General features: G+C 45.4%; 1 protein-coding gene across 3 annotated transcripts in view; it reads right to left on the bottom strand.

The window, feature by feature from the left end:
• VRK2 (VRK serine/threonine kinase 2) overlaps window positions 1-27507 on the bottom strand; it is a 414359-nt gene that overhangs the window by 100148 nt on the left and 286704 nt on the right. For all 3 annotated transcript variants that reach the window (XM_069234370.1, XM_069234368.1, XM_069234369.1), the window contains exon 12: window positions 8283-8435. In XM_069234370.1, the coding sequence (XP_069090471.1) occupies window positions 8283-8435 (153 nt within the window). The remainder of the gene's footprint in view (window positions 1-8282; window positions 8436-27507) is intronic.

Genomic DNA, 27507 nt, shown 5'->3' with positions numbered 1-27507 from the left:
TGAGGGAGAGACAGGGGACAGAAATGTTGGGGGGGCAGGATGTCAACTTAGGGGACAATAATTAGCACTGGGGCAGGCAAGCTGGAGACAGAGGAGAGAAGAGAGTGAGAGAGAGGTGACAGAAAGGGGGGCCCTAACAAACACTGGCGCACAGGGTGCCACTAGCGCGCTAAAGCCTGCCCTGCTCATATCTAACAGTAACTCAACAATACTGTTTTTAGAAAGGGAGATACTCTGCAACACAGCACTGTATTTAAAAAGAAAGGGAGTTACTTAGCAATAGTTTATTTAATTACCCAAACCTCCTTACCTTCTCAAATCTTGCTGCTGTCTTCAGGGTTCGATCTTCAAGGGACAGGAAGGGTCGGGCTCAGGAGGGACTGGATGCACACAGCAATCAACAAAGGGCCTCTCCTCTCCCTTTGTTCTCAGAAGTGCAGACTGCAGGCAGCTGTGGCGGCAAGGTGAGAAAGAATCCCTTGTGTGCTGCAGCACAACAAAAGGGCAGAGGGCGAGTGTCCTGGAGCCAGGTCACAGGTCAAGTGCAGGGCCATATAGGTAGCGCTTTCATGCGCTAATGGCCCTGCGAATTACAGGAGAAGGGAAAATTCTTCTGTCCCCCCCACCCTTGTCCCCCGTGTCCCCCCCCACTCCAAAATCTGGGGGGACATATCCCCCACGTCCCCCACACTTCCTACGCCCATGAAGGCATGCTCTAAACAAAGGTTCCCTTCCCTGTATTTGCCAGAATTTATTTCCCAAAACACTTTTTAAGTCAATTGATTTTAACCAATATTCATAGCCCTCTATTGCCAACTGGGAAATAAAGGAATCAGAATAAATCACTCTGGTAACTGTTGACAAAATTTCTTTGTAGTTTCATAGTAGGTAATTTGAAATAATAAGACTCCCATTTGTTACCTTTTGCCCAGTAAAATATACAAGTTGTTCCATATACATTTTAGAACTCCCCACTGGTGGGGTCGGACAATGTTCCCATTGTGTGTAATTATAAACATCTCTCAGGGTGATAACGTTATGTTAGAAAAGAAGTCCATAATGATTGTAACAGAACATATCTCCATAATTAGCAGTTGTTTGGTAAACATCTTCACTTTCAAATACAGTATAATATTAAAACTCAGAAAGCATGGAATCAACTGTGTTTACATCCCAATCATCAGAACCTACTCCCGGTGTTATAATATAATTCATTGAAACTTTGAACACATATGGTATCTGAAGGATCTCAGTAGGCCCAAATACATCAAAGGATACTTTGTCCCATAGAATCCCATCAGGAACTGGTATAACTGAAATGTTCCCTAGGGACAAGCCTCTCTGGACCTTATGTGAAGACAAATGTGGTTTTAGGACTTCATCCACCAGTTCAATAGCAGAGCGTTCAGGAAGATAATGACCATGTATCAGCAGAAAGAAAACCATGACAAAACCAATCCAAAGAAGAAAGGCAAGCACAGTTAATAGAATCCATGGACAGTTCCATGGACTAACCAGATAGTTAGATTTAAGGTAAGTGAACAGCTTATGTGCTCTTGATGCAGGTACTTTAGAAGACATAGAGGAGTCACTGCAGGAATCATTGATGGCAGCAAAATATCCAGAAACAGTTTGTGCAAATACTGGAGACAATGTCACAAAGGGAGAACTGACAGGTAGTTCATAGTAAACTACTCCATTCATTTGTGTTGAATTTGAATGATACTGGTCAGAAGTGTGGACGTTCCTTGTCACAGACAAAGTTACTGGTAGTAATGAAAGATCATTTTCCACCCTCCCCAAGCTCTGGGAAGTGTCAGCATTGTTGGCTAAAACCTGTAGAGGTACACCCTGGTTTGTAGTGAGAGGGGTTCAGGAACTACCCAGGAATCCTCTAGGTCTGTTATGTAGGATCGGCTACATGGTGTAACTTGAAAATGTTGAAGGAGGGCAAGGTGGTTTCCTTTAGAACCAGTATGGTAAGATAACAGTTCTGGTACCATGTACTCCCAGGACTGTAACTGGTGCTCGAAAGAGCTGAATTCTTTTTTCACAGCAACTTTTTCTTGCATTAGATCCCCAACTTTTGGAATCCAGCCAGTCAATTCATTGGTGTATCCCTTATTCCCAGGGTGGCAGCACATGCAGATGAGATTTCATGATGGAACAGCTGTGATTCCTGCAAGACAGTGACACATTCCTTTGTGTCAAAAGGTGTGTCTGCCGCCACGCCACCACACCTGAGCCATCAAGATCAGGGACATAAATAGGTATGCCAAACAGAACCTCGTATGTGGTACGCCCTTCTTAAGGACCTTCTAGGCAGATTATGAAGTGCTCTCTGGACTCCACACAGGTGACTAAACCATTTACGACCCGTACCTAATAATCTCACTGTTAAGGATTGCTTTAAGTCTCATTTTTTCACTCCATTATACTGTTACCTTTGGAATGATAGGGAGAGGAATAATGAAAGTGGACCCCCAATGTCACCATGATGTCCCTGAATGCCCTTGAAGCAAAAGCAGGGCCCTCGACTAAATGAAATGCTACAACTGCATATGTCCTGATAAAGCCGTGCATATCTTAAATAAATGTTCAAGTGTCAGCTGACTGTTGTGGCCATACTCATAGGAATCTGGAGCCAGAGTCAACAGCAACTAAGATGTATCTGTATGCATCACCAGGTGTCAACGGACCACAATGATACAGGTACACACATTGAAATGGTTTGTTGAAAATTAGGAGGGGTGTCTGCGGTGGGCACTTGGCAGTGGATTCTCTTATTTGTTGACAGATGTCACAACAAAGGAAGTACTGTTTAGTCTGTTTATATAGACCTGGCCACCAGTAATGTTTTTGCAATAAGGAAATAGCTGCCACACTTGCATGAGCATAAAAACTTCCTCTTGCGCCGCTTTTATCAACTCTGGTCTCTTCTCCTGGTTGGGGATCACACGATCACCCACCCCTGGTATTGTTACAAAGGCAATGTTCTGTGCACTTATGTGGTAGGAATATTACCTGGATATGCCTTTGGTAGGGGCTTGCTTTCTGCTGCAGCTTTAACCACAGCCAATATTTCTTCATCCAACCTCGCTCTGGAATGAGTAATCGCAGCCACAGAAGCTGTGGATACTGATGATTTGGCTGCTCCATCAGCCAAGCTATTGCCTGCAACATGTATCCCTACACGTTGATGACCCATTGTATGAACTACATGGGCACTGGGTAGCATACCTTCTAGATTTGCTACTTTCCCCTACAGTAATCTGTGTTTGATGATGTTCCCTTTTGAATCTTTGAACCCATTTTGGCGCCAGTAATACAGATATTTATTAAAGGACTGGACACAATAGTAAGCATCACACACTATTAGTGTTACCTGCAATTACTCTGATGACCAAAATTGTTTTGTTATCACGTGTGTGTACGTGTTTTGCTTCAAGCGTGTTCCGCTGTAATGCTCTTAGAATGCATATGTGTCAGACTGTCCAATAGTTACTTGAAAAGCCGGATGTGTTAAATCATACAATGGTTTTATGCGTTGTGCATAGTTTGGAATGTACGTTCTGCCAACACTGAAAAAGCCTAATAATGATTGTTGCCTTTTTGTTGCTATTTGATAGTTGTAATTGTGGGTATTTGTCAAGAAAGTAGGGCACCAGGTTTTTTCCTTCATCAGATAACTCGTATCCCAAAAACAGGATACTGAGAATTGCAGCTTTAGTTTTCTTGAAATTTAATTTATTGCCTATTTCGGCAAATCCCAGAACAATGCGGGATACCCGTCTTAAATGTTCCAAGAGATAATCATCTGTAAAGTAGATGATCTGTACAAAGGACAATGCCTCTGGGTCAATCTTGTGTAGCATGGCTGTTACACATGCTGAGGACTGGTCTTATACCCCTGAGCAAGCCTATAAAACTTTCTTTGCGAGCCTAAAATGCTAAAAGCTGTTAAATAACTGCTTTCAGGTGCTATATTTTGGCAGAAAGGCTTGTTGGAGATATCTAGGGTCGTTCTGTATTTTTTGCGCACTAAATTGTTAATCAGTGCTGTGCTGTGTGCATTTTGAATAGCAAATGTGCATGTATGACTATTTAAGTGTTTATAATCTAAGAGTATTCTATAACAATGGTCCGGCTTGGCTGCAGGAAACAAGGGGATTTTCACTGGTGAGATGCAGAGCTCAATTATACCCTGGTACTCAATTTGTGTGAGTATTTCTCTCATAGGTGCTTTAGCCTCATGTTTAATGGGATATTGCGGTTGAGGCTGTGGTTGTGATCAAATACGTATTATATGGTATGGAGAGTCTCGGACCCACCCCCACATGATTGTGATACAGCACTGGGGCCTGTGCCAAATCCCAATCTACTGCATAAACTTCCCCTAATCTCTAAGAAACGAGAGGTGAGAAATACGGTATAATAACTTCTTCCTCAAACTGAAGATTGCAGGCAAATTCTGGTGGCCAATCCATTTCTGCCAAAAGGATAGCCTAGCACGGTGTCATTTTTCCCACAATATTACTTTCATTGTGTGCTCAGTTTCTCCTTTGAGTTGCAATTTCAACATGTAAACTTTGTTGGGGGGTGGAGATGCACGTGTCTGCAGTTTCGACTTCTATGTAGTTGTTAGTTGCTGTTGCATCCATAACCTCTCGAAGATTATAACAAACTATTGTGACCTCTGCTGCACTGTCTAGCAGAGTCAGTGCCCACTTCCTTTTCTTCATTAATGCTCACAACATGTGTGGCATTTCTGCCCAAAAGATTCGTAAGTGTCTGTGTGCGGTAGTGTAGAGTGCAGCAAATACTGCACTTCATGTGGCACAGTGGCTCACTGGGGGAACCATCCACAACGGCAAGCACATTGTGAGAATTCCATGTTTATTTTGGGGTCCCTTGTGGGGAAAGTCTGCTTCCAAAGCGCTTATTTTTTGTGCTAATCAAAATAGAATTTCTTCATGCTTGGTGGGTACCTTACCCATGATCGAATGTACAGTCGCAGGATTAATGCCTGCCGTAACCATATGTGGTTACACTGGAGCAGTGGGACAGTATTTATTGTTTGCATCACAAATTGTATTAAACGTCTGTATACTGGCACTAAAAAAATTATATAGGCGGCACACTTCCGCTACTGCCATAGTGTTAGCATTTGGGTGTGGTGTATTGCGGCCAGCTGTGGCCATGTAGGGCGTTCATTACTTAAAGGACATACTCTAACGTTCTGTGCTAAAACGTGTGGTAGGGTGCCATCAAGCCAATTTTGATGTTCTTGATAAGATAGAGGGATTTCTAAATATGCATATGGTCTGTATTGTGCATGCAGGTGTGTTAACAATAGTGTAGTGATGGAATATATACGTGCGTTCCCGTCTACTGCTGGAAAGGTGACCCAAGAATAAAAAAAATCAGTTCTATATGCTGCATTTGCCTCAACTACAAAATGTGACTGCTCCTCCCTCTTCTGTGAGGCCATTATTTATAAGATGATTTGTGAGGGGGGAGCCTCATGTTTGCTGCAATTACAACATGTTGAGTTTCTGCCATATTTCAATGTTATATAGTTCAATGATGGGAACACCAACCGGGGATTTAATCCTTTTAAAGGTTCAAGCTTGAACAACCTACAGTCAAAATAGGTAGAGCCTATCTTAGCGGAGGAGGATATCCATAATACAATGGATGTCTCTGTATTAGGTAATTAGGGTGTCTTTAGTATGTAGTGAGATAGAAATACTTTAAAGATCCATAATTCAGTGCCTAAACGACATTGGAGACGCATGTCGTAAAGACTCGCAATGAGTAACAGGGCTGCTGGATTTGGGTGGCAGCACCACTGGGTGCGGGGGACAGAATTTGATTGTGCGCTGTGTGACAACTGTTGACCTACTCCTTCCAGGCAGCTAGCATCACCTCACCAGTAACCAAGAGTAAAAGGTGATTTGTGGCAGACCTTAGGATGTCATCTGGATTTCTCAAGGAATTCACGATAATGATTGCAGAGCAATTTTGTAATCGAGTTAAAGTCCTAAATTACCTATGGGGGAAGAACAGAAACTCAGGGACACTTTGCTAGAGTAAGAGACAATATGAAAACTTTATCACATACATACCATATTTATACACTCAGCACCTACTTCCTGTCTCTTGAATTCAGCACTACCAACTTCTGACAAACTTCCTTGCTTAGTGGCTTAAGTTATACTACAGTAGTAGCAACAGTGTGATGCATACATGCAATGAGAATAAATGACCCTTTAGCACCAGTCTTCTAAGTTCTACATTACAGGCCTTAAAGATGTTACACAGTTGATTTAAGCCGTTTGTCGCCTCTGATATCACATTACGTTTCCTCTGAAAGGGGTTTTCTTTCCCCAATCCTGGTGTTGTAAATGTAAAAAAAAAGAGCCCAGGATCGAAAATTGAATGTTCAAAGAGTAGCTGCAGAGACACAAGGGACGTAGTCATGACAGTCAATTAATACATTTATTTCTTTAAAACTCTGCCCCCAAGATAATTGGCAACAGGTACAAATACAATAATAAACCTGTTCTAGCTTTCTTCATTGGACACAAACAGACTGCCTTTTAAAATATCTTAGAGGGTTAAGGCACCTACTGTAGAGCGGTATGTGTACTAAGCAAGATCCACTGTAGAATAGCATTAAGGTGACTCTGGTGGACACTGTGCTTGCTGGATATGTGTGTGTGCAGTCTATTCGCAGGATCAATTCCTTATAAAATAGCACAGAGGGCCAATGTGCCCGCTGAAAAACACAGTCTGTAACATGCAGGTCACAGATTTGTATTTTATATAGATAGCTCAATGGGTTACTGTTTTTGTTGCAAAAATCCTTGTTTTGTGTACAAATGACAAATTACAATTCTTGTAACATAGCTTAATGAGTTATATACATGAATCAAGGTGCTGCATGCAAATTAAGTGCATAAGTTTAGAACTTTAATGTTTTGTTTTTTTTCAATCTTTCGATATTCTAAGGTTGCTTAATGGGCTTCTTTGAGTAGTGATATATATATATCAGTCGCGGCTCGCACGCTGAAAAAGGGTGGGGGCTGCGCGCGGGAGGAAGGTGGAGGGGCATTAACAGGCGGAGGGACGGGGGGAATTCAATTAAAAATAATACAATAATATTAAAAAACACTTACCTCCTCAGCCGCGCACCGCTCCATCTGCTCCTCCCGCTCCTCTACAGGCACTTGCTCCCAACCTGCCCCTCTGCCAATCCTGACGCTGCTCACAGCAGCATCAGGACTGGCTGGGAGCGCCCAGCCAGGGCGCTCCCAGGCAGACTGGGAGCCTGTGCAGGCTCTCTCCAGCCCAGCAACTGTGTTGCTGAGCTGGAGAAAGCCCTGTGCGCATGTGTGTTTGGCCAGCCCGAGACGGCCGGCCAAACACACATGTGCTCTGAGGGGGGAGTGCGGAGCATTCCTCCTCATTGCTAGTCACACCTGTGGCCCCATCCCCTTTCCCCCAAAACGATAATATGATAAACCAAGTTTATTATCGTTTTTGGGGAAAAGGTTTGCAGCTCCTGCTGCTGGCCAGGAGGGTGATGCTCCTACGCCCTTATGGAGGAGCTGCCCCTTCTATATATAGGTATTACTGCATACGTCCCTTGCATGAAGATCTTGGAAAAGTAAATATCTGCCTTTAAATCATAATTTATCTCTTCAGTATGTGTTAAACTGGCAATAAACTGATTTTCTTTGTTTCCTTGATGACATAGGCATCAAAAAGATGCTGATTGTCCTGTGAATGAGGCATGTGTTGTGCTCAGCTGAAACTGAAAGTAAGAAGCCTCCCTTACCTATTGTAGGTTGCTGTCTGCATTTAAAGCACACAAGCGACTACTGTATGTGCCCAGAAGACAAACTGCACGGGGGAAAAGTCCGCACATTTGTCTAGCCAGGCCGGCTCCTTGATCTGGCCTAATAATAGCTGCCAGAACTACGATCCTGCAAGGCCCACCAATATTCCAGCACTACCCAGTCCTGCATCGCCGACAGTCACCAAAACTAGCATACCAAAATGTTCCTCTTTGATGATTTACTCTTAGGTTTTGAGACCGATTGTGACATTTTGTGGCACCTTTCAGTGTTGGGCCTCCTTGAAAGATCTGGCTCACATGCATTTCTCTCATTCAAAATGGCCTGCAGGGTCAGTCCCTTTATGTCACAGAGAGAAACTCCCAGTCTCACTGTAACAGTTTGCGATGACTCGCTGAAAGTATGAAAATATCAAGATACCTTTGGCATGGATCCCTGATTAGGTCCTGGCATCTTCTCCAGCACATCTCGTACATTTACATAACCGCCGTTAACGGTTGCTGTTCCTTCTCTCTCATTGGTCTTTGGAACCCTCTGTTTGACAGGTTTTGGAGAACTCGTTGGTAAATCTACCTGCGAAAATATGTGAAGGCAATGTTATTAAATGGCGACATGACTTAAAAAATGATTCCTGAACCAGCCCATTAAACAGCAACCTATTTTCAACGCGTTCCCTTTTGGAACACGGATAGGGGGAACAATATTAATACTACGTCATTTAAATTTATTGGCGACGCACAGTAGTTAGCTTCTCTCAGTCTGCAATTACTTTACTGGAGAGGGCATTTTTATGGAAAAACGTTTCGGTATTGTTTTAAAATGGCATATGAATTATTATTAACCTTTCCTGGGAATAAATCCAGAAAGCGCTCATAGTTTAAATTGTTATTCATAAACTACAGCTTATTCACAGTAAGTTTCCCCATCTTCTCAATAAGCCTAATTAATGTGAAAAGAGAAGTCTGAAACGCGATTCTAATCACTACATTCACTTTTCAATGCAGGTGATCTGACCTCTCGAGCAAGATAGCAGTAACACAGTCTTACAGTCTATTCAGAGTCTTCTATGTACTCAACTGAAATCAGGATTCCAGCAATTTAACATTTATTGCCAGTGTTTCAGTCCTCCTCCATTCATTTCACACTTATCAACTCGCATAATCGGAGAGCCTTCCCAGAAAAGACACATTATTATAGTCTGTCCCTCTCCAAAGAGGCTCTTTATCTGCGACTCTGATGTTCTGCCTTCCTGCCCCATTCTGTCAATTAATTATGCTGCGATTTTGTGTAATTTGGATGAGAGCATCATCCCACGTTTGTCAAATTTTGCAACGCGAACTTGTCTCTATTTGGTATGCCTAAACCTGGCAGATAATTTATACGGAAAAATCTTTGCACTTACAAGCCTGTTTCGAATGCTAGCTGTAACATCTATTTTGGATAAGTACGACATTCCACTATTACTGTCCTATTTCACCAAGTGTCAGCACTTGTCTCTTCCAACTCGTAAGACTGAGAGTGTGTAAAACGTACGCACATTAAGGCCAACCTCCTACTCGGACTTCTGCATCACACGTACATGCCAGCATTTTAGAGCAGACAAGTGGAAGATTTTAAAAAAGAATCGTGGTAAGAATGTATTTTCCCCACTGACAGATTAAAGCAGAGGCAATCTGCCTGAATAGGGTCTATTGATATGTATGGTGACAGACAATCAGAATTTCATTTTTTGACAGGTGCTAAACTCTGTTTTTGTTTGTGCTGTGAGAAACTGGCCGAAGTAAAATGGTGAAGCCTCTCACATGCCCTAATCTCTCCCTCCTGAGAATTAAGGACAAAGGGGGTTATTACAACTTTGGAGGAGGTGTTAATCCGTCCCAAAAGTGATTGTAAAGTGACGGATATACCACCAGCCGTATTACGAGTCCATTATATCCTATGGAACTCGTAATACGGCTGGTGGTATATCCGTCACATTTGGGACGGATTAACACCTCCTCCAAAGTTGTAATAACCCCCAAAGTGTTCACCTTTAATGTGAGAAGTAATTCCTGGAGGGAAAGGCATTGTATTTTTGGCAGTTTTACAAAACCCCAAGTTTAGGAATTGGGAGGTGGAAGACCTGACTTGAAATCAGTGTTGGTAGGTATGATCACAGTCCAAAGGAATTGAGCTACAGCCTCAATTCAGACATGAAGTTGTTTTCTTGAAAGCACTATATCCAGAAGACATCTGGAACTCTTCATTGCAAACATTTCAAACTCCAAACCTATTGATTCATTCACTCAGTGCTTCATGTGTGAAAAAACAAGTGCAGATGCCCAAAATTATTCATAAGAAGCTGTCAGGCAACCCCCCCCCCCACTTGAAGTGCCTTGCTGGCACCACCAATTCACTGGATGGCTTCTAGCTGTTCCAACACTAGCCACACCTCTTGCCTGCAAATACAATTCGCAAAGCTGGAGTGCAGGGAGCTGGCGAAGCAAGCAAGCCTGCTTTTCATATAGGAGGGCTCGCAAAAGGAGGTCTTGCATGGGAATACGGGGGGGATCCTCCACTGAGAAAGCATTGTAGAAAACTTGATTCAAATAGAAAATTTTTAGGTTGAGCACACAAGCGCTCTGACATGTTGTAATCTATCTGCGGCCTTTTAACCAGGCCCACCTCACGCCCATCACTATCACTCGCTCGTGGGCTTGCCTTTCAAAAACCCTTTATTATCATTTGGTAAATGCTTTAGGTTTGTCCCTCCCTGGGGCGGTTTTGTTACTGCCTTGGCCATCGACCCTGTTACAGGATATTGCAGTTTTGCCGATACCTTTGACTGCGAGCAAACTATTTTTTTTTCTTTTTGTGTCGCTCCTTCGTGCTCACGCTCATGGCGTTTTCAGTTGGCTTGCTTATGTCAACTGTTTTACTTTTCATTTTCAATTTATGTGACAAGAAAAGTACAGTTAGGAATTTACAACGCTAATAGCTCTAACACTCTGAAAGGGTACACTAATAGGGCATTCATGAAATATTCCAGTATTTTCCTGGTTCAATTTAGGAGGAGGGCAGTGTCTACTGTATGTAACGATTGTGGTGTTGTCTTGGGATACATCTCCCCGATTGACAAGCCTGCAGTGCGGCCCAGGGTATGTCCATTTAATCAATTTTCAAAGTTTCGCTAACTATTAGAAGGCAACCTCAGGGTCTTGGACACAAGTGTAAATGCCCCACTTTCTGTTGCATTCATGAAAAGTAATTAGAAACATATTTCAAAAAGGCCTTATATCTCCCCTTGGATTATTAAAATAAGCTGCTATCACCATTCTTGAGAGTTCACCTTGACTGTGCAACCAACTCAATTCACAATTTGTGCTATACAAGAGTCATATGTTGCATGAAAACATCTACTGAAACAAGATCCAGAAAATAAGCACTGGCAATGCCAACAGGTATGGCTTTAAAGGAATGCAGCATGCTAATATGAAGTATTACAAGTAGATAGCATGGGAATGGATATGTATTTGTATAGAAGCAACGAACTGTAGAATACTGGTGCAGGTAAAAAAAGAGGTAAAGTGAGTTGCACTGTCAAGTCAGTCCTATAAATCTAGGTAGGATAATGACTGTCCTCCTTCCGTGAGTGCTGCTGCCAGAGAAAAACACCATGAATTACTTAGCTACATGAGAAAGTTTCACAAGACACTTTAATAGCAATACAATGTAATGTGTGTGCCCCTGAAAGTTCAAGCTGGATAAATAAACCAAATGATTATAACGGTGTGGCGGGCAAGCGGTATTTGTGGAAGCACACAATTTCTGTCCAACCAAAACGTGTACTCCTGGCTCCCAACATGTGGAGGGACTCGCAGCCCTTCTTGTGATTTTCACGTAATTGTCTGGTGACAGCTGCTCTGTCAAGCCAGACCATATTGAATCCCATTTCAAAATCAGTCCAATACTCAGCATGACCTGCCCCAAACTAAAAGCCCTGAATGCAGTGATAAATTAGACAGTCATCTATAAAATAAAAACGTGTACAGCACATCACCATTGAGTGTCACCCGTGCTGCACTTGAGATTCGGCGGGCCATGGCAGCAAGCAGATAGCACCAGAATTCTACAGATTGAGGTCTGGTTATATTTGTTTTGATCACTTTAATACCCTCAAAAATTAATACCGGTGGGGCACACCTGCTCAAACCAACTACTGAACTCATCCAACATCAGTGCTATGAAAAATAACTTATTTCTCAGGGCTCTAACATAACAGCAGTTAAAACCAAAGTCTGCAGCCAGTGTGGGCAACTGAAAACCCCAAAAACACCAGAAGTAGGTAGTGTAGTGGAATTTCTTGATCCACTGTCTCCTTCTGCTTGCCTCAGGTCTCTGCAGACGAAGGGCAGGGGTAGAAGGGGGTGAAGGTGGCAGTGTGACACAGTACAGGTACAGGCAGAGGTAGAAGGAGGAGAGCAGAAGGACAAGGCAATGTCGTGCAAATGCTCTCCTGTTAGGCCTCTACACCACGGGCCGATGTTCTCTGCAGAGACAGAGGACTGGGAAGAAATACACACAAACTGTAACTTGGCAGTTGCCAATAACATGGTTTTTCACTCCAGGGTTATAAGGAACATCAAAGACAACTCAAGGTTAGTTCCTGTTTTCTATCTTATGTCACTGGAAACCACTCGCCACAAAGCAAATCTGTTACTGACAGCTACCCACCTATAATTGTGTATGTCTCTTTATGTGCATTTTGTCCAATTTGGTGGCTCTCTCACAGGGTTGCTTTTGCCAACTATGGTTGGGTGCTGATGTAGGTCAGGTGTGCCACTGGTTGTGACAGTAGTTTGGTTAGAAATTGACTTCCTGCAACCCTTACCATATGTGAGGACAGCTCTGCCCCTGAAGGCACATGCTTCGCCTTGCACAGTGGATATGCTGAGCCCTTCTCCCAGAAGGTATTGTCTGTGTAGTTTGTACCTGACTAAACTCAGTGGGAACTCTAGCTTCGTGACAGATGCCTATTGTGCTTCCATGCATTTGCTGATATAAGGAAGAATCCGCTATAGCACTAAGTTGAGTTACGTCCTCTCCCCCAGCATGGAGAGCAAAAAGTGAATCTTCAAGTACCTGTATGTAGAGTCTGATGAGTCAAACACACAAGATAAGTTGCTCACACAATGACTGCTCAGGTTGGCTATGGCAGCAGCTTGGAGGTCAGGTCCTTTGTTTGATAGAGGGAGTACACTTCCCCTTGGTTGAAGTGGATAGGAACAATTTAAGGAAGGAACGTACTCATCACAAAGTGATACATATCCTGGGACAACACATTGCTGGGGGTTATGTGGAGAGGTGCATAAAAATCGTATTTTTTGTTAAATGTCAAAGTTCACAAAATAAACGGAATGTGGTTTGCGGAAATCTCACTTTACTTTTTTCACACCAGTGCATGCGTTACATAAAAAAATCTCATGAGATACCGTTAGGTTGTTTTGTGGGAAAGAAAAAGTCTCTTGACTAGCCATTTTTTTCAGAACTAGCTCTTAGTATGTAAAAATCAAACTATGTTTGGTGAATTTCACTTAATGCGAAATTTGGTAGATATCATCGACTACGCTGCAGGCACTGGGCAGTATACCTAGATCCCTCATGGCCATCGAGAAACCTGTCCCAACTGCTGAAGTAAGCAAAGTCAGAGACAAGTAGAATATACAAGTCTCTTGGTTTAGGACAGCACGAGTTTCTGTTTCTTTACTTTCTCCAGGAGAGCCCCACATTAGAGACAAGATGAGACACAAATGTCCCATGGAGTCTGACGCCCATGCGATGGACATCAGGTAGGTGGCACCCCAACTGCCAACTTCTCCTTAGTTAGCTGTTAAGGAACTTCAAAAGACTTCTCTTTTTAAGGACAATGGGTTGGTCAATCCATCATAAAGGGTGCCGTTACCCCACTTCCTCTACAGCATTGTAAATAAAAATACAAATGTCACTACTGCCAGCTTTAAGCTATATGTCTTAAACTAGCCCCCACACCCATCAACCATCTTGCAGAAGTAAAAAGATGATGACTTTTCCCAGGTCACAGCAGCTGCTCAGAACAATGATTTACTGTTAATTGAACCCGACTAGTTTCTGGGATCCACTCTTCAGCAAACACAGGAATATATTCTGCTTCACAATGACAAAAGATAATTGGCCTCCATAGAGCATACAGTCTTCTTAAAGATCCTGGCTCCTGTGGTGGGCCAGTGCTCTCTCTCTGGCCAACAGCCAGGAGAGGGTTTGTCAAAGAAACTAGTTCAATTGAGTCTCGCCCCAGTTCTTAGGACCTTCTTCAGTGTTGGCTTCTTTATGACCTACCATCAAACCCTCCCTGTGCATCAAGGATATTCTGGAATTGGTGCTCCGCATGTCCTTCCCTCTACTCTGGAGACCTTCTGCCATCAGCAAGGGCATGATTTCATCTGGAAGAATTGTACCATGGAAGACTCTGGTTACAGAGGCTTGTGGGACTGAAGGTCTCATGCATCATGTTGATTCCTTGTGGCTTCACACAAGTTTCTTTTAATTCGAACTGACAGAGCTCTGAGAACTAGTTTCTGGATAGTCAGTTCTAGTTTGTCCATGTCTAGCCTTCTCTCCCTACAATTCCGATGACAGACCTTGCCTACTGTAGACTGTGGTGGAACACCCATTAAGGGGAATACTTCAAAAGTGCATCAAGCCGAGATACTTCAGTTGTAGCTGCATCTGATTTTATGGATGGAAGGAAAGAGTTATAAGGATTTATGGACTAGTTATTGTTTTTTTCTATATTTTACAAAAATGGGCTTGCTTCTCAAACGAGTAGGACCATATCTATAAGGTCCTCGACCAAGATAAACTGATTTGATTGGCAACACAAACTGAGGCTAAAGCTATTTACTCCTTATTGATAACCTAGATGTATATTGCATTTCACAAAAAAGTCAGAAAAAAGCAATTAGCACCAATACTACAAGGTCAAGAATGGGAAACATCTGCACGATTCCTTTTGCAGTGGGCCTACAGACCCTCACACTTGACCAGGTTCCTGTTAGAGTGGGTTTACCCTCCTCTTCACATATCATCACAATGCGCATCAAGCTTGCGTTGACCATTCACATGAAACTACCTATTCCGTCACATTAGACTTGAACTACTCTAGTTTGTATATTCAACAGACTGGTTCACCATGAGAAACGAATTCCTTTCCATCCCTTTCCAACTGCGTTGCTGGATCTTACTTCAACTTCCATGAATTAACTCCACGAACATTTGCAACAGACACAACACAGTGCCTGCAGCTGCGCAGGGTGGTATCAACCATTGCTTTCAAACAGCTCTCCAGTCTCACTTACAACGCATCACGAACATGGCCACTCTCCTCTTGAACCAAGAAAGCAATCATTCTCTGTGTCAAAAAAGCCATGTGTAACTAGAGGGTATCTCTTTAGAAGGGAAAATCTTAATTGCTTGGACTGCAAAACAACATAAAAAAGTAAGTGTGTACATGAAAGTTTCCTCTATACAACGGAAAACCATAAAACTTACTACTGAAACTTTTAAGAAACACCAGAAGGGAAGAGTGAGATGTCTGCCTTTTTTGTATTCCTTAAAATGTTATTTCTAGGATTACTACTGGTGTTTTGATTTGTCCTCAAAACGCTAACGGAAATATTGTGGCAAAATACCTGAAGTTTCTGTACAAAAGTAGTAAAGCGTAAATGTCAATGCCTCGTCAGCGGTAGTAAGCGTTATATAACTTCAAGATAAATCCCGCATATGGCTAAAGTTTCTGACCAGCTGCTGATTGAGAGTCCAGTTTTTTTTTTTCTCTGAAAAATGGAAATTCAACATAAACTTTTGTTTCCGCCTCGCGCAATAGCTGACAAATGGCGTCAGCCGTTTTCAGCAATAAAACGTAATTGTATCACGAGAGAAAGGTGACAATCAGGAGATCATGAATAAATTACATATCCTCACTGGCAGTTAATTAGTCTTGCAAAAAAACCTCAAACACATATTCTCTTCCATTAAGAATGATTACCGTGCAGGCCTTCAGAAGCCAATACCACAGTCATTCAAACACTTCTTTCCCTTGGAATTGAAAGTTGCAGAGCTCAGATGCCAGGATTTCGCTTCTAAAAATCTCATTTATTGCTAGAAGGATATTTTATGTCTTCGGTTGCAGCAGTTACAAAAACTGCAAATCACAACCATCTGTGCCCTTATACTCATATCACCATTCATCTAGCAGGAGATCAGTCAGGTTAGTCTGCATAGTGAATGCTTGTCTCCGCTGTCCTTCTGATGGTCCAAAGTTCACAATAATTAACATTAAGCACCAACAAAGCCAAGAGGTTAGACTTTTGTGCGATAAATGCACATATTTACAGCAAAGGGCATACATTTGTGCACATTACCAGATATTTACGCACGCAGCAAGACCTACAGACACTCACACACAGACCTATAGGCACTAATGCACACAAGACAACGGGCATGCACTCGAATCAACACACGGTATGGTACGTTGGGTGCTTATTTAGCGCTGTATTCCTCTCTGTCACCTTGAAGCGCTAGAGGTGAAAAAGAGCAAAACAGAGGGAACAAGAGGGACTGAGAAGAAGCCTTGTCAATGGAATGATATTCTAAAGCTAAGCGGATCTTAGGAATCAGGTCAGCAAGAGGAAAGCAGAAAAGCAGGATCCAGAGGAACGAGGAGGATGGAGCAAGGAGAAATCAAGGGGAGGGACCAGCTGTGTATGGGATGAAGGCCTAGCAGCGACAGGAACCATAGGAAACAGCCACAGAGATGCCAGGGAGATTCAAGAACCAGTGCACGCACGTCAGCACACAGACAACAGACAACAGAGACACAAAACCGAGTATAAACACAGATATACGCAGGTAACATACAACAGGGGCACAAGGGATAACATGGATGAACGGATGAATAGATGGTGGACATACTGATGGAGATTTTATGCTCACTTAGTTTGTGATCCCTTCGCTGACAAAGTCAATCAACTTTCGATTTTAAGGAAAGAGCAGTGTAACAACTATTCAATACTTGACTTCCTCCTTGGAGTATTCACTGCTACTGGGTGATGGAACAGTTCAGTCTCCATATCAATCAAATTTTTGATTTGTTTGGAATGAGCACCTGTAAATTACAATGCAATGCTGTGGTTGCTCATTCAATACCGGTCCTGTTTTTGCACTAATTACACAAGCAACAGTGCAATGCATTGCCTTAATTTCTTTTCCACTGACATATTAAACACGTTGGTCTGCCACATCACCCATGTACATCAAAACCAGATAGATAGACCTAGGCATTTTTTCTTTACAAGACATTGGTATTAGGTATCCCCGAGTCAAATGAAGCAAACAAAAAATGAAAATCCCTGAATGCTCTCATGTGTTCGATGAAAGAACAGCATCATGGTGCTTAGGGTACATAGAACGAGCTAGCAGAAACCAGACTTATTTTCAAATTTCTTTTTTAAAACAAATGCATCGTATAAAGTGGGCAGATTTGGGGGGCGGGGCTAAGGCGTGAACGAAGATGGTCGCACCATAGGTGCGCTCCGACCGCCGCTGCTCCCTCTAGCACAAATCCTGCCCTCTCGAGCCCAAGCCGCTCCAGCAGACGGCCGGCCTGCAAGACTGTACACCACCAAAGGCAGAGAGGGCTGTTGTGAGTCCCCCTCGAGTCATTATGGCAGAGTGGTGACAAGGTGGGCCCCAATCAGCGCTGGAGATATGGTGGCTGCCGGTCTGGCCTAAAACAGCGCTCTGAGCAGCGCGGGCCACATGGAGTGACGTCCACAGTTGATCTTACCAACAGCGGGATTCGAGTGTTGAGTTGTACTGGGCTCATTGATGAACTATGCCGGGCTTACGGTGCGGCCCCTGCGTCGGTTGGTGAGAGACGGCCGGGGCGTTTTTGGAGCCCTGCAGCACCATGACTGGAAATCACACACATGCAGATACTGTACACAGCCTCGCAGACTACTATCAGTGCTCTTCCCCATAGAAACAGACACGGAGTGCAGAGGAGGGACATTGGGAAGACATCCTCCTGAGCGACCAGTGACAAAGGCTACTGCCAAACCCTGGTGAGGCCCAAAAGGTGGGGAATCTGGTAGCCATGGAAGGCCTTGCACTGCTGGGGCACCGCAGGAAAGGAGGTGAGGCGCTGCACTTTGTGAGCCAGACGAGGCCTCAGGCAACCCTGTAATAAATAGCTGACCTCTGGTGCACATCCCCTATCTGCCACACTACTGGCCTCAGCGTTTCTGGATCTTTTGGTGTGGGAGAGAATCCGTAACATCGCCAGTGACAGTAAATAATGTATATCCCCCTGGGACCCAGCTTGCTTTCACCTCCCGGGCGAGGGGGCTACCGCAGGGTGTGGTACTAGCAGCCAGTCAAGTGCTTATACAAGTTGTGCTTGGAAGGTACATGCTACACTTGCGGCTGCTGAACCCGAGTTTGCCTTCAATTGCAGTGGGACCTGGCTATGAGATTCTTTAGAAACATTGGTTGGCCGCCCAGTGGGAGAGAGGGCCGGGGGGGTGGTTGAGCCCTTTACCCCCTCACACTATTTCACCGCCCCCTGCTCATTGTTTATGGGGCACACCGAGGATTGACACAATGAGTTGCACCAAAATGACCAGAGATTCTGGCAGGAATACCCATTCTGGCCCAGATGCCACGACACCCTATGCAGAGAAAACTTAGCTTGAAGGTGATGAGCCTTCTGGCTCCCCAAGGAGCACCTTACAAGTTGGACCACATTCTGGAAGCCATTGCAGCCACACACAAAGCGCTGGAAATTAAAATTGACAATGTGGCAATCAACATGAGCATCTTGCGTGACGATCACCACAAATTGGCTGGCAACGCAAAATCGAATGAGGCTATTTTACAGGAAGTGCACCCCAAAGTGAATGAGCTCCCAAAGCACTTGGCATCTCTCACCACAAAAGTCCAGCTGCTGGATCAACAGACAGAAAATGCAGAAAGCCACCTCAGGGTCAATCACATCAGAGAGTGGGTTTGTTTGAGGGCTCAGAAGGATCTGATGTGGTGGCATTTTCACCATGACCAGGTGGGTGGGAGGGGGGTTTTGTTTGACATGGCATACTAGGCATATGGGGCTCCATTTACATGACCTCCTGCTGACTATGTGCGCACAGCTAGGCAGCACTGGGCTCCTTTTGCCTGATCACAAGGTTCAGGACTCTAGCCACGCTGGGTGGCCTCAGAAGTTACAGTCACTTCCATGCGTTAGGTAATGACCACTCATATTCTTTGTTACACTGTCCTCACTTGGAATGTCAGAAGGGATGCATTCCACCCGCAAACACCACACTCATACTTGGTACAGAAAGGGGTGGACATCACTTTCCTGCAGGAGACCCCACTTTACCAGCCCAGAGCCAGCACACCTGCGCAGGAGGCGGCATGGTCAGCTCTTTGCCACCCGTTATTCCTCTTTTGTCAGGGATACCCTTATCTGGATTCCTGCAGAGGTTCCATTTCACGCTGAGTCCCAACACATTGATAAGGAAGGTGATGCGTGTTGCTCAGCAGAACACTGGATGGGGTGCCCCTGTGGATGGGATGTATCTACACGCCAAACGTTAATAAGTGTGCATTCCTGGGATATATGTTACTGCAGCTGGGGGCATGTCTGCCAACAGCTAAGCTGTTAGCTGGGGATTTTAAGGGTGTAGCAGATGTGGTTTTAGACAGGTCCATCCCAGCACTCCTAGACTCTCCCGCCAGAGGTTAGCTAACCTTTTTCAGCAATGGATGACGGATTGGGGCCTCCTGGATGTCTGTCCGCTATAGCATGGATACGGGTCGGAGTATTCCATTAACTCTTAAGTGTTTGCCCTCCTTGCACGCTTGGACAGTCTGTTGGGGTCCCTATCAGTGTTCAAACAAGTCAGGCACCTGTAACACTTAGCTCGTACATACTCCGATCACAACCCACTTATGCTGCATCTGCACTAGGGGAGGAGGTGAGCCCCGATCCCCTCGTTGTGACTCCACCCCGAGCTAATTCATGATCCGGTCTTCTGCGGGAGGCGGTCAGCGAATTCTTCCCACATAACCAGGGCACCACATTGGCAGCGATGGTTTGGGAGGCATTTAAAGTGGTGATCCAGGGTCACTGCATGGGGGTACAGGCAGGAGTTGACATTGCTCTGGAATCTGAACTCAGTCACCTGGAGACCTCACTGAGAGCCTTGGAAGTTGCTTCAATGTTGGACCCCTCACATCTCCAAGAGCTATTGGAGGCATGGGCATGGGATGCCATGCGGAGACCACATCCCAACTGGGCCTTTTCTCTTATAGGGAGTACGTGGTTCAACCGCATGCAGAGGGGGGCAAGGCCAGGAGACTGCTAGCGTAACTTGTCTCCTCAGAGCTGCATGCACCGGTCACACATACACTTCAGGCTGCAGATGGTACATTATTACACACCCAATCAGACATCCATCGGAGGTTTGTGCAACATTACAAGATTCTGTTTGGGGGTTTGGACCTAATGACTGATGACATGATTGAGGAGTTTTTGGCTGGAGTGGTCCTGCCATGCCTCCAAGACACTGTCTGACAGGACCTAGGCCCATCTATCTCGGAACCTTAAATTAGGAAGGCCATTATGGAATTGGTGACGGGGAAGACTCCTGGAGTGGACGGTCTCCCAGCAGAATTTTACCAGGCGTTTAGCTCACTGATTGTGCCCGCTGCATGGGAAGTGGGCGACGAGCCAACCACATGCCAAGAGGCTCTGATCTCCCTGTTGAAACCGGGCAAGGACCCATAGGACACTTCCTCGTACCGGCCTCTGTCAATTCTCACCATTGATTACAACTTTCTAAGCAGGATCCTGGCCACCTGTCTGTAACCCCACATGAACAGAGACCGGTACAGTTTTATCCCCACATCTCTTTAGTCATTAGACGCCTCTATAGAGTGCTATACAAGTCTCCCGAGGATGTTGCCTCAAGAGTAGTGGTTTTGTCAGTAGACCTGTGCAAAGCTTTTGACACCCTGCAGTGGAGGTACATGCAGGCAGTGATGAGCTGCATGCACTTGGGCCCCGAGTGGGCCACACTGTTGTATGCTGTAGCCAGAGCCCAATTGAAAACCGAGCGGAACATATCTGACCTCCTCGAAATTTGCATGGGCATGCAACATGGGTGCTCCCTTTCCCACCTGCTGTTTGTGCTGGGCATCAAGCAGTTTGCGGGCCAGCCATCAGCAGAAATGAGGTATGGGCATACAGCTTCATGATGGGAAATATAACATCTCCCTATACGTCAATGACATGCTTCTCTATTTAAGAGATGCCCACAGCTGGAAACCTTGGGGGGCCTTGATGCTCTGGTGGCAGCGAAGCAACAGGATTGTACACCAGTTGGGAGAAGTTGTGTCTCTTTCCGGTTAGTGAAGTCTCCATGGTGTCATCACATGTAGTCCAAGGTAGTGGGATACCCTGGGAGCCTTTGTCATTCAGATACCTTGGGATTCAAATATTCCACAACAATGCAGACAGCTTAGAAAGCAACTTGGAAGGGGCGCTTTGACTTTGATCGCTGGGAGGGAAACGTGGCAATCTGGCCCACATTGAGACTCCCCCTAATAGCGCAAGTAGCGCACATGAGAATGATTGTACTACCCATACTGCTTTATTTTTTATTAACTTACCCCTTGGGATACCTCTCTCTTAGTTCTGCTCCCTGGATACCCTGATGAGGGAGCTAGTCTATGATGGGGGACATTGTAGGGCATCACTATGCACTATTCAGTGCTCAACGAGGGAAGACAGATTGGTTATCACCTATTTTGAACTTTTATCATTTAATAGCACAAATACAATGGGTAACCAGCTGGTTTGCGGGCTGCAATAAAGCAAAGTTGGGACCCTATGGAGCGGACCGGGGTCATGGCTACCTGGTGCCTATCCTGCTGGGGAAGCGACCTAATGAGAATTGCACTGCAATGCTGGCTGAAGTGTGCTAAGCTCTCAGGTCAAGTGCTCCTCTACTCCCAGTTCTGATGCTGGTGAGGCTTCTGACACCCGGGGCGGGCCTGTATGTTACGCATCTGGACCACAGTGGATATTCTCACATTGGGGGACTGCTATGAAGAGGGCAGCTTGAGATCTCTGGACGACATGGCGTGGAACGCAGGGTTACCCGCTCACAGTTCCTTACATATGCCAAAGTGGTGTGAATAATCCAAGCCTGTGGCAACATGGACTGGCCAAAGCGCCAGCACACGACGTTCTACATATCGTTCTGACATTCAGAGATGGATGCAGGGTGGTATCTGGGCTTTATAAATCAGCGCTTTTCAGACACGACCGAATCACACATGGCTCAGGGGTAGATGGGAGACAGTGTTAGGCCGGAAGATGGCAGACAGTGAGTAGGTACGATCGCTGGAGAGAGTTCACATGGCCTCTCAAACACACATTTCTGTTGCACACAGTTCAACTTCCTCCATATGACATACCTCACAACACATCAAATTAACAAAAATCAAGGGCAGATAGGATCAGCACTGCCACCCTGCTGCCAAGCACCAATGCGGATTCCATATACATGACCTGGTCATGTACAGGAGCTGTGAAATTCTGCCAGGGAGTGATGTCTGACCTGGGACATGTCCTGGCTCACACCAATTTGAGGGACTCGGAGTCTGCCTCCTTGGCCTGTCCCCATCTCTGGAAGTGCCCACGATAGACACTAGATACCTACTCTTATCACCAGTCTTGGCCTTATGGGTCCTAGCCATGCACTAGAAGTCTACAGAAGGGCCCCTCCTTTGCAGGTGGCAATCAGAGGTGGAATGCAGGACTGCGGCGGAAGAGACAGAGCTAAATGCAGATGAGAGTAAGGGTCTGCGAAGATGCCCGATAACTGACGACTGGGCTGTCCTCCTCATGGCCTTCACAAAGTGGGAATGGGAGGATCAGAATCAGGCCCGAGCATGAACAGGCAGGACTCACAGCAGGAGCACACAGGGCGGATGGAGATAGGACCAAGAACCTTGTAAAACAGCATCCATGTTGACACAGCGCAATAGCCAACTGCACAAACCCTTCTCCTGTTAGCAGAGGGAGCACTGTATGGTTTGCTATGTCCATTGTTGTGGGAGGGTGGGGGGTCTGAATATATGTTAATGGTGTGATGAGGTGACTTTCAATGGCAAACAGAAGAACCAAAATGTATTACCGGACGGCATAATCGAATGCACATTTCCATAATTGAGAGTTTCCTGTACTGTGTGGGAGATGTTACTACTATGTTACACTAAGTGGAAAACTCAATAAAGAAACTTTAAAAAAAAGAAATAAATAAAGGGGGGAGATTTGGAAAAAACAATAACTCGGACACAGAAGGCCGTACTACATTTTTGCTACCTACGAATGGAACAGAATGACAATTTACAACGCTCACCAATAGAAAACACAATGAGGCGCCGAGGAGCACCAGAACATGAGAAAACGTGCCTTACTTTGTGTTCATTCGACCATCTCTGAAAACTGGGACAAGTGCTAAACTTACAGGGGCACCAGATGAAAACCCAGTACTGTCCTGGCACATCCTCGACACCATGTTACGCAAGCATTCTGTCATTTGGCAAAAGGCTCAAACAACAAACAATAAACATATTCTGTTACATTTTTGGACTAAACATGCAGTTTGTCGTTAAAATAACATTTCTATTTTTCTGATTTCCAAGGAACTTGGAGTTTTTTTTGTTTTACTGGCCTGGGCTATCAAGGTTTGCTTATTTTGAATACCAAATAATTGCATTTCTCTAATATATCACTGTATGAGCAATGGATGTTATATATGCAGCAGCCTGCTTGAAAAGGTGATGTTAACAACATGTATTGGTACTTGCATTGGTGTTTATCCATCTTAACAAATCTCTGCCTTTAAGTTCTCCCTTTATGAACTGCACTTGGATTCTACCAGGGTGAATTTGGATGTGAGAAAGCATAAGGCAGAACATGATCTGTCTCAGCAGCACCACACCACTATAGAAAAACAGAAACAAAACTATCTTCAATAACTTTATGAACAAAAAATATTTGAGCAATGCAATAAAAAACATACTGCATTCAATAAGAGGTCTCAAACACAAAAAACAAGGTTTTATTTATAGAATACCTCTACTGATTTCGTTTCAATTGTTCCAGTAATTTGGTGGATTAAGAAGTATCATTTGCCACGAAGAGTGTTCCAAAAGATAATAGAAACACAGTGTAGTCTGGATCCGGAGATTTTTCTTCGAGCAATACCCTTGTGCACCGTCAGGCGGCGTCAGTCGACGTCGCATCCGTCAGTGTGGTCGCCATGATGACATTGCGGTTGTATATAGGCACCACCCCGTCACACTGACATCAGTTTCTTTTCAAGACTTTCCATGCTAGAAGCGCAGAGCCATGAAGAACACTGAGAATGATGCGCTAGATCTAGGGCCCTGAAAGGGAGTTCCAGTCCCTAGAAATCAGTTCACAGAGCGGGGAGAATGGGTGGGTCGGTAAGGAATTTGCAACTAAAATATGTCTCTACCAGATAATTGATTATAGAAGGCAAGTAACTTTCTCATCTGATAGAGACTTCTAGTTGTAGATTCCTTACCTTAGAATAGTTACCCAAGCAATACCATCCCCGGCGGTGGGTCTGTGAACCAAGATCATACTAGGAAGTCCGGCAGGACGGAATGGCCAAAATAGCTGTCCTTGCGGAGCTGACTGTCCAGGCAGTAGTGTTTGGTGAACGTGTGCAGGGATGCCCATGTTGCCACCTGGCAGAAGTCCAGGACTGGAACTTTGCATGCTAATGCAGTGGTTGCAGCTATTGCTCTGGTGGAGTGAGCAGGCAAACCCTAATTGGGTTGCTTCTTATCAAAAGCGTAGCACAGTTTGATGCAGAGAACAACCCATCAAGACATGGTTCTCTTTTGCACCGCCAATCCTTTCTTCGCACCCACATAACCCACAAAGAGTTGATCATCCACCCGAAAGTCTTTGGTACGATTCAGGTAGAACGCCAATGTTCTTTTGAGTCCAGATGCTGCAGTCTCTCCTACTCGCAAGAAGGATGTGGGGGGCGGATAAAACGTAGGCAAGGTGATGGATAGGCCTACATGAAAGGGTGTGACAACTTTTGGTGCAAAGAAGTCCTGGTACGAAGCACCATTTTGTCGGGATGGACAGAGATGAAGGTTGGGTTAGAAGAAAGAGCCTGTAGCTCACTCACTCCCCGTGCAGAGGTGATGGCTACAAGGAAGGCTGTTTTTAAGGTGGAGAGCCGGAGAGAACAATTATGAAGAGGCTCAAGAGGAGCACACATAAGGAAAGTAAGAACCAGGTTGCAAACCCACTGGGGCATTATGAATGGGGTAGGCAGGAACATAAGGGTAAGACCATCAAGGAAATGTGCCACAATGGGAGATTGAAACAAGGAGGATTAATCAGGAAGTCTGAGTAAAGAGGAGATTGCAGACAGATAACCTTTAAGGGTGCCCAAAGCAGAGCCCTTTTGGGCAAGGGAGAGAATAAACAGGAGGACCTTAGACAGAGGTGCAGAAAAGGGATCAATGGTTTTGTTGGTACACCATGCCATAAATGTATGCCAACGACGGGTGTATACCAATTTGGTGGAGGGACGCCTGGCTGACAAGATAACTTATCGGGAGGAAGGTCGAAAGCTGCCAACTGCCACCACTCAATCTCCATGCAAGAAGATGGAGACTGGACAGGTTTGGGTGGAGAACTCTCCCCTGCTGCTGCGACAGAAGCTCCTCCCGAAGAGGAAGTCTGAGTTGGGGATCAATGGCCATGCTCGAAGCTCGGGATACCATACTCTCCGTGCCCAGTCCCGAACCACAAGAATTACTTGGGCCCGGTCGTTCTTAATCTTCTTGAGGAATCTGGGCAGACCTGGTGTTGGCGGAAAGGCATACAGGAGGCCTGAGCTCCACTTGAGACAAAAAGTCTCGCTGAGCAAGTGCCACCTTGGAAACTCTAATGCTCAAAATAGCTGACATTGCGTATTCTCTGCGGAGGCGAACAGATCTAAGCTAGGCTCTCCCCACTGCTGACCTTGCACCACCTCCAGATGGAGACGCCATTTTGTGATCAACCATGCACTTGACGGCTAAGCTTGTCTAATCTGCCGTTCAGAGAGCCCACCAGATGTTGAACCACCAGGGATATGCCCTGATGTTCCAGCCATGTCCCGAGACCCAGGGCCTCTTCACAAAGGGTCCATGACTCCACCCCACCCTGCTTGTTGCAGTACCACATGGCGGTGTTGTCCATGAACACCTGCACCACTTTTCCTTGGAGAGAGCGAAAGAATGCTTTCAATGCGAGCCTGAGCTCCAGAAGGTTGATGTGCAGTGCAGACTCTGCTGGAGACCAGATGCCTCTGATCTCCACCTCTCCCATGTGGCCGCCCCATCCCAGGAGTGACGCATCTATCACCACTGTCTGATCTGGTTGAGGAAGGGAGAGGGATCTGCCTCTGTCCCAATCCTGGTTCATTAACCACAATTGCAGATCTAGTGCAGTTCCCTCCAAGATCTGGACCTTATCATAGAGATTCCCCTGATGCTGCACCCACTAGAACTTCAGGTTCCACTGCAGAGCCCGGACATGCCATCTGGCATGTGTGACCAGTAGGCCCTGCAGCCTCAGAGTCATTCTCATTGAAACCCAGGGTAGAGGCTGAAATATCAGTATCATAGCTTGAATATCCTGGACTTGCCACTCGACTGTCCGGTTGACAGGAGCCACTGTCCTGGCTTTAGACCACATCCCCAGCAGGACATCAGTGAGGGCCTCATTGAAGGGCAATAGGGGTTCCTATGTGGAAGCCCTGGGCTGAAGCACCTCAGTCAGGAGATTAGCCCTGGCCGCCACTGAAGGCAACTCGAGGCCTAAGACCTTGGCCACCGTTCACACCACCATCGAGTAGGAGGTTCCCTTCTCTGCTGCCATGGTAGGGGAAGAAAGCATGTCAGAGTTGGGGGAGGGGTCCAACCCACTGGCTTCACCCAATTCCTGACCCCAGTCCATGTAAGGGTCTTCAAGCTGGTATTCAAGAGGGTCCAGTGACCCCTCCATACTCTCAACGTAGGGCAGAATCCAACCTAAGGAGTGATGTCCCTGTCAGAATCGGCATCAAGTGATTTTGTTCTGCCTCTGGGTCGGGAATAAGCCTGGGACTGGCGTTGATTATGGGTCCAACTGACATCGGAAGCGTCGACTTCTGCACCAGCGCTGGTGAAGGTCGCAATGGCATGACCCGCATTGGGTCCAGAAATGGATCCACTGGCACAGAATTTAAGGGGGCCCCCGTCAACCCTACTGGGCCTGGCGGCCTCACAAGGGGGTCAGTCTGTCCAAATATGTGGCGCATGGCCTTAAAACTCCTTGAGTTGGTCAGGGATGGCTCAAGCACCTGGAAACCTGGGGAGGAGCGGAGCTGACCCGGAAGCAAGCTCCTAAAACAGAGGCCTAGAAGGATGACACACCTGCAGCGTTGCATCGGCCAAGCGACAGGGTGAAGGTGAAGAA

The sequence above is a fragment of the Pleurodeles waltl genome, chromosome 5, assembly GCF_031143425.1.
Source record: "Pleurodeles waltl isolate 20211129_DDA chromosome 5, aPleWal1.hap1.20221129, whole genome shotgun sequence".
Taxonomy (NCBI): Eukaryota; Metazoa; Chordata; class Amphibia; order Caudata; family Salamandridae; genus Pleurodeles; species Pleurodeles waltl.
This window is presented reverse-complemented; position numbering and strand designations above follow the sequence as displayed.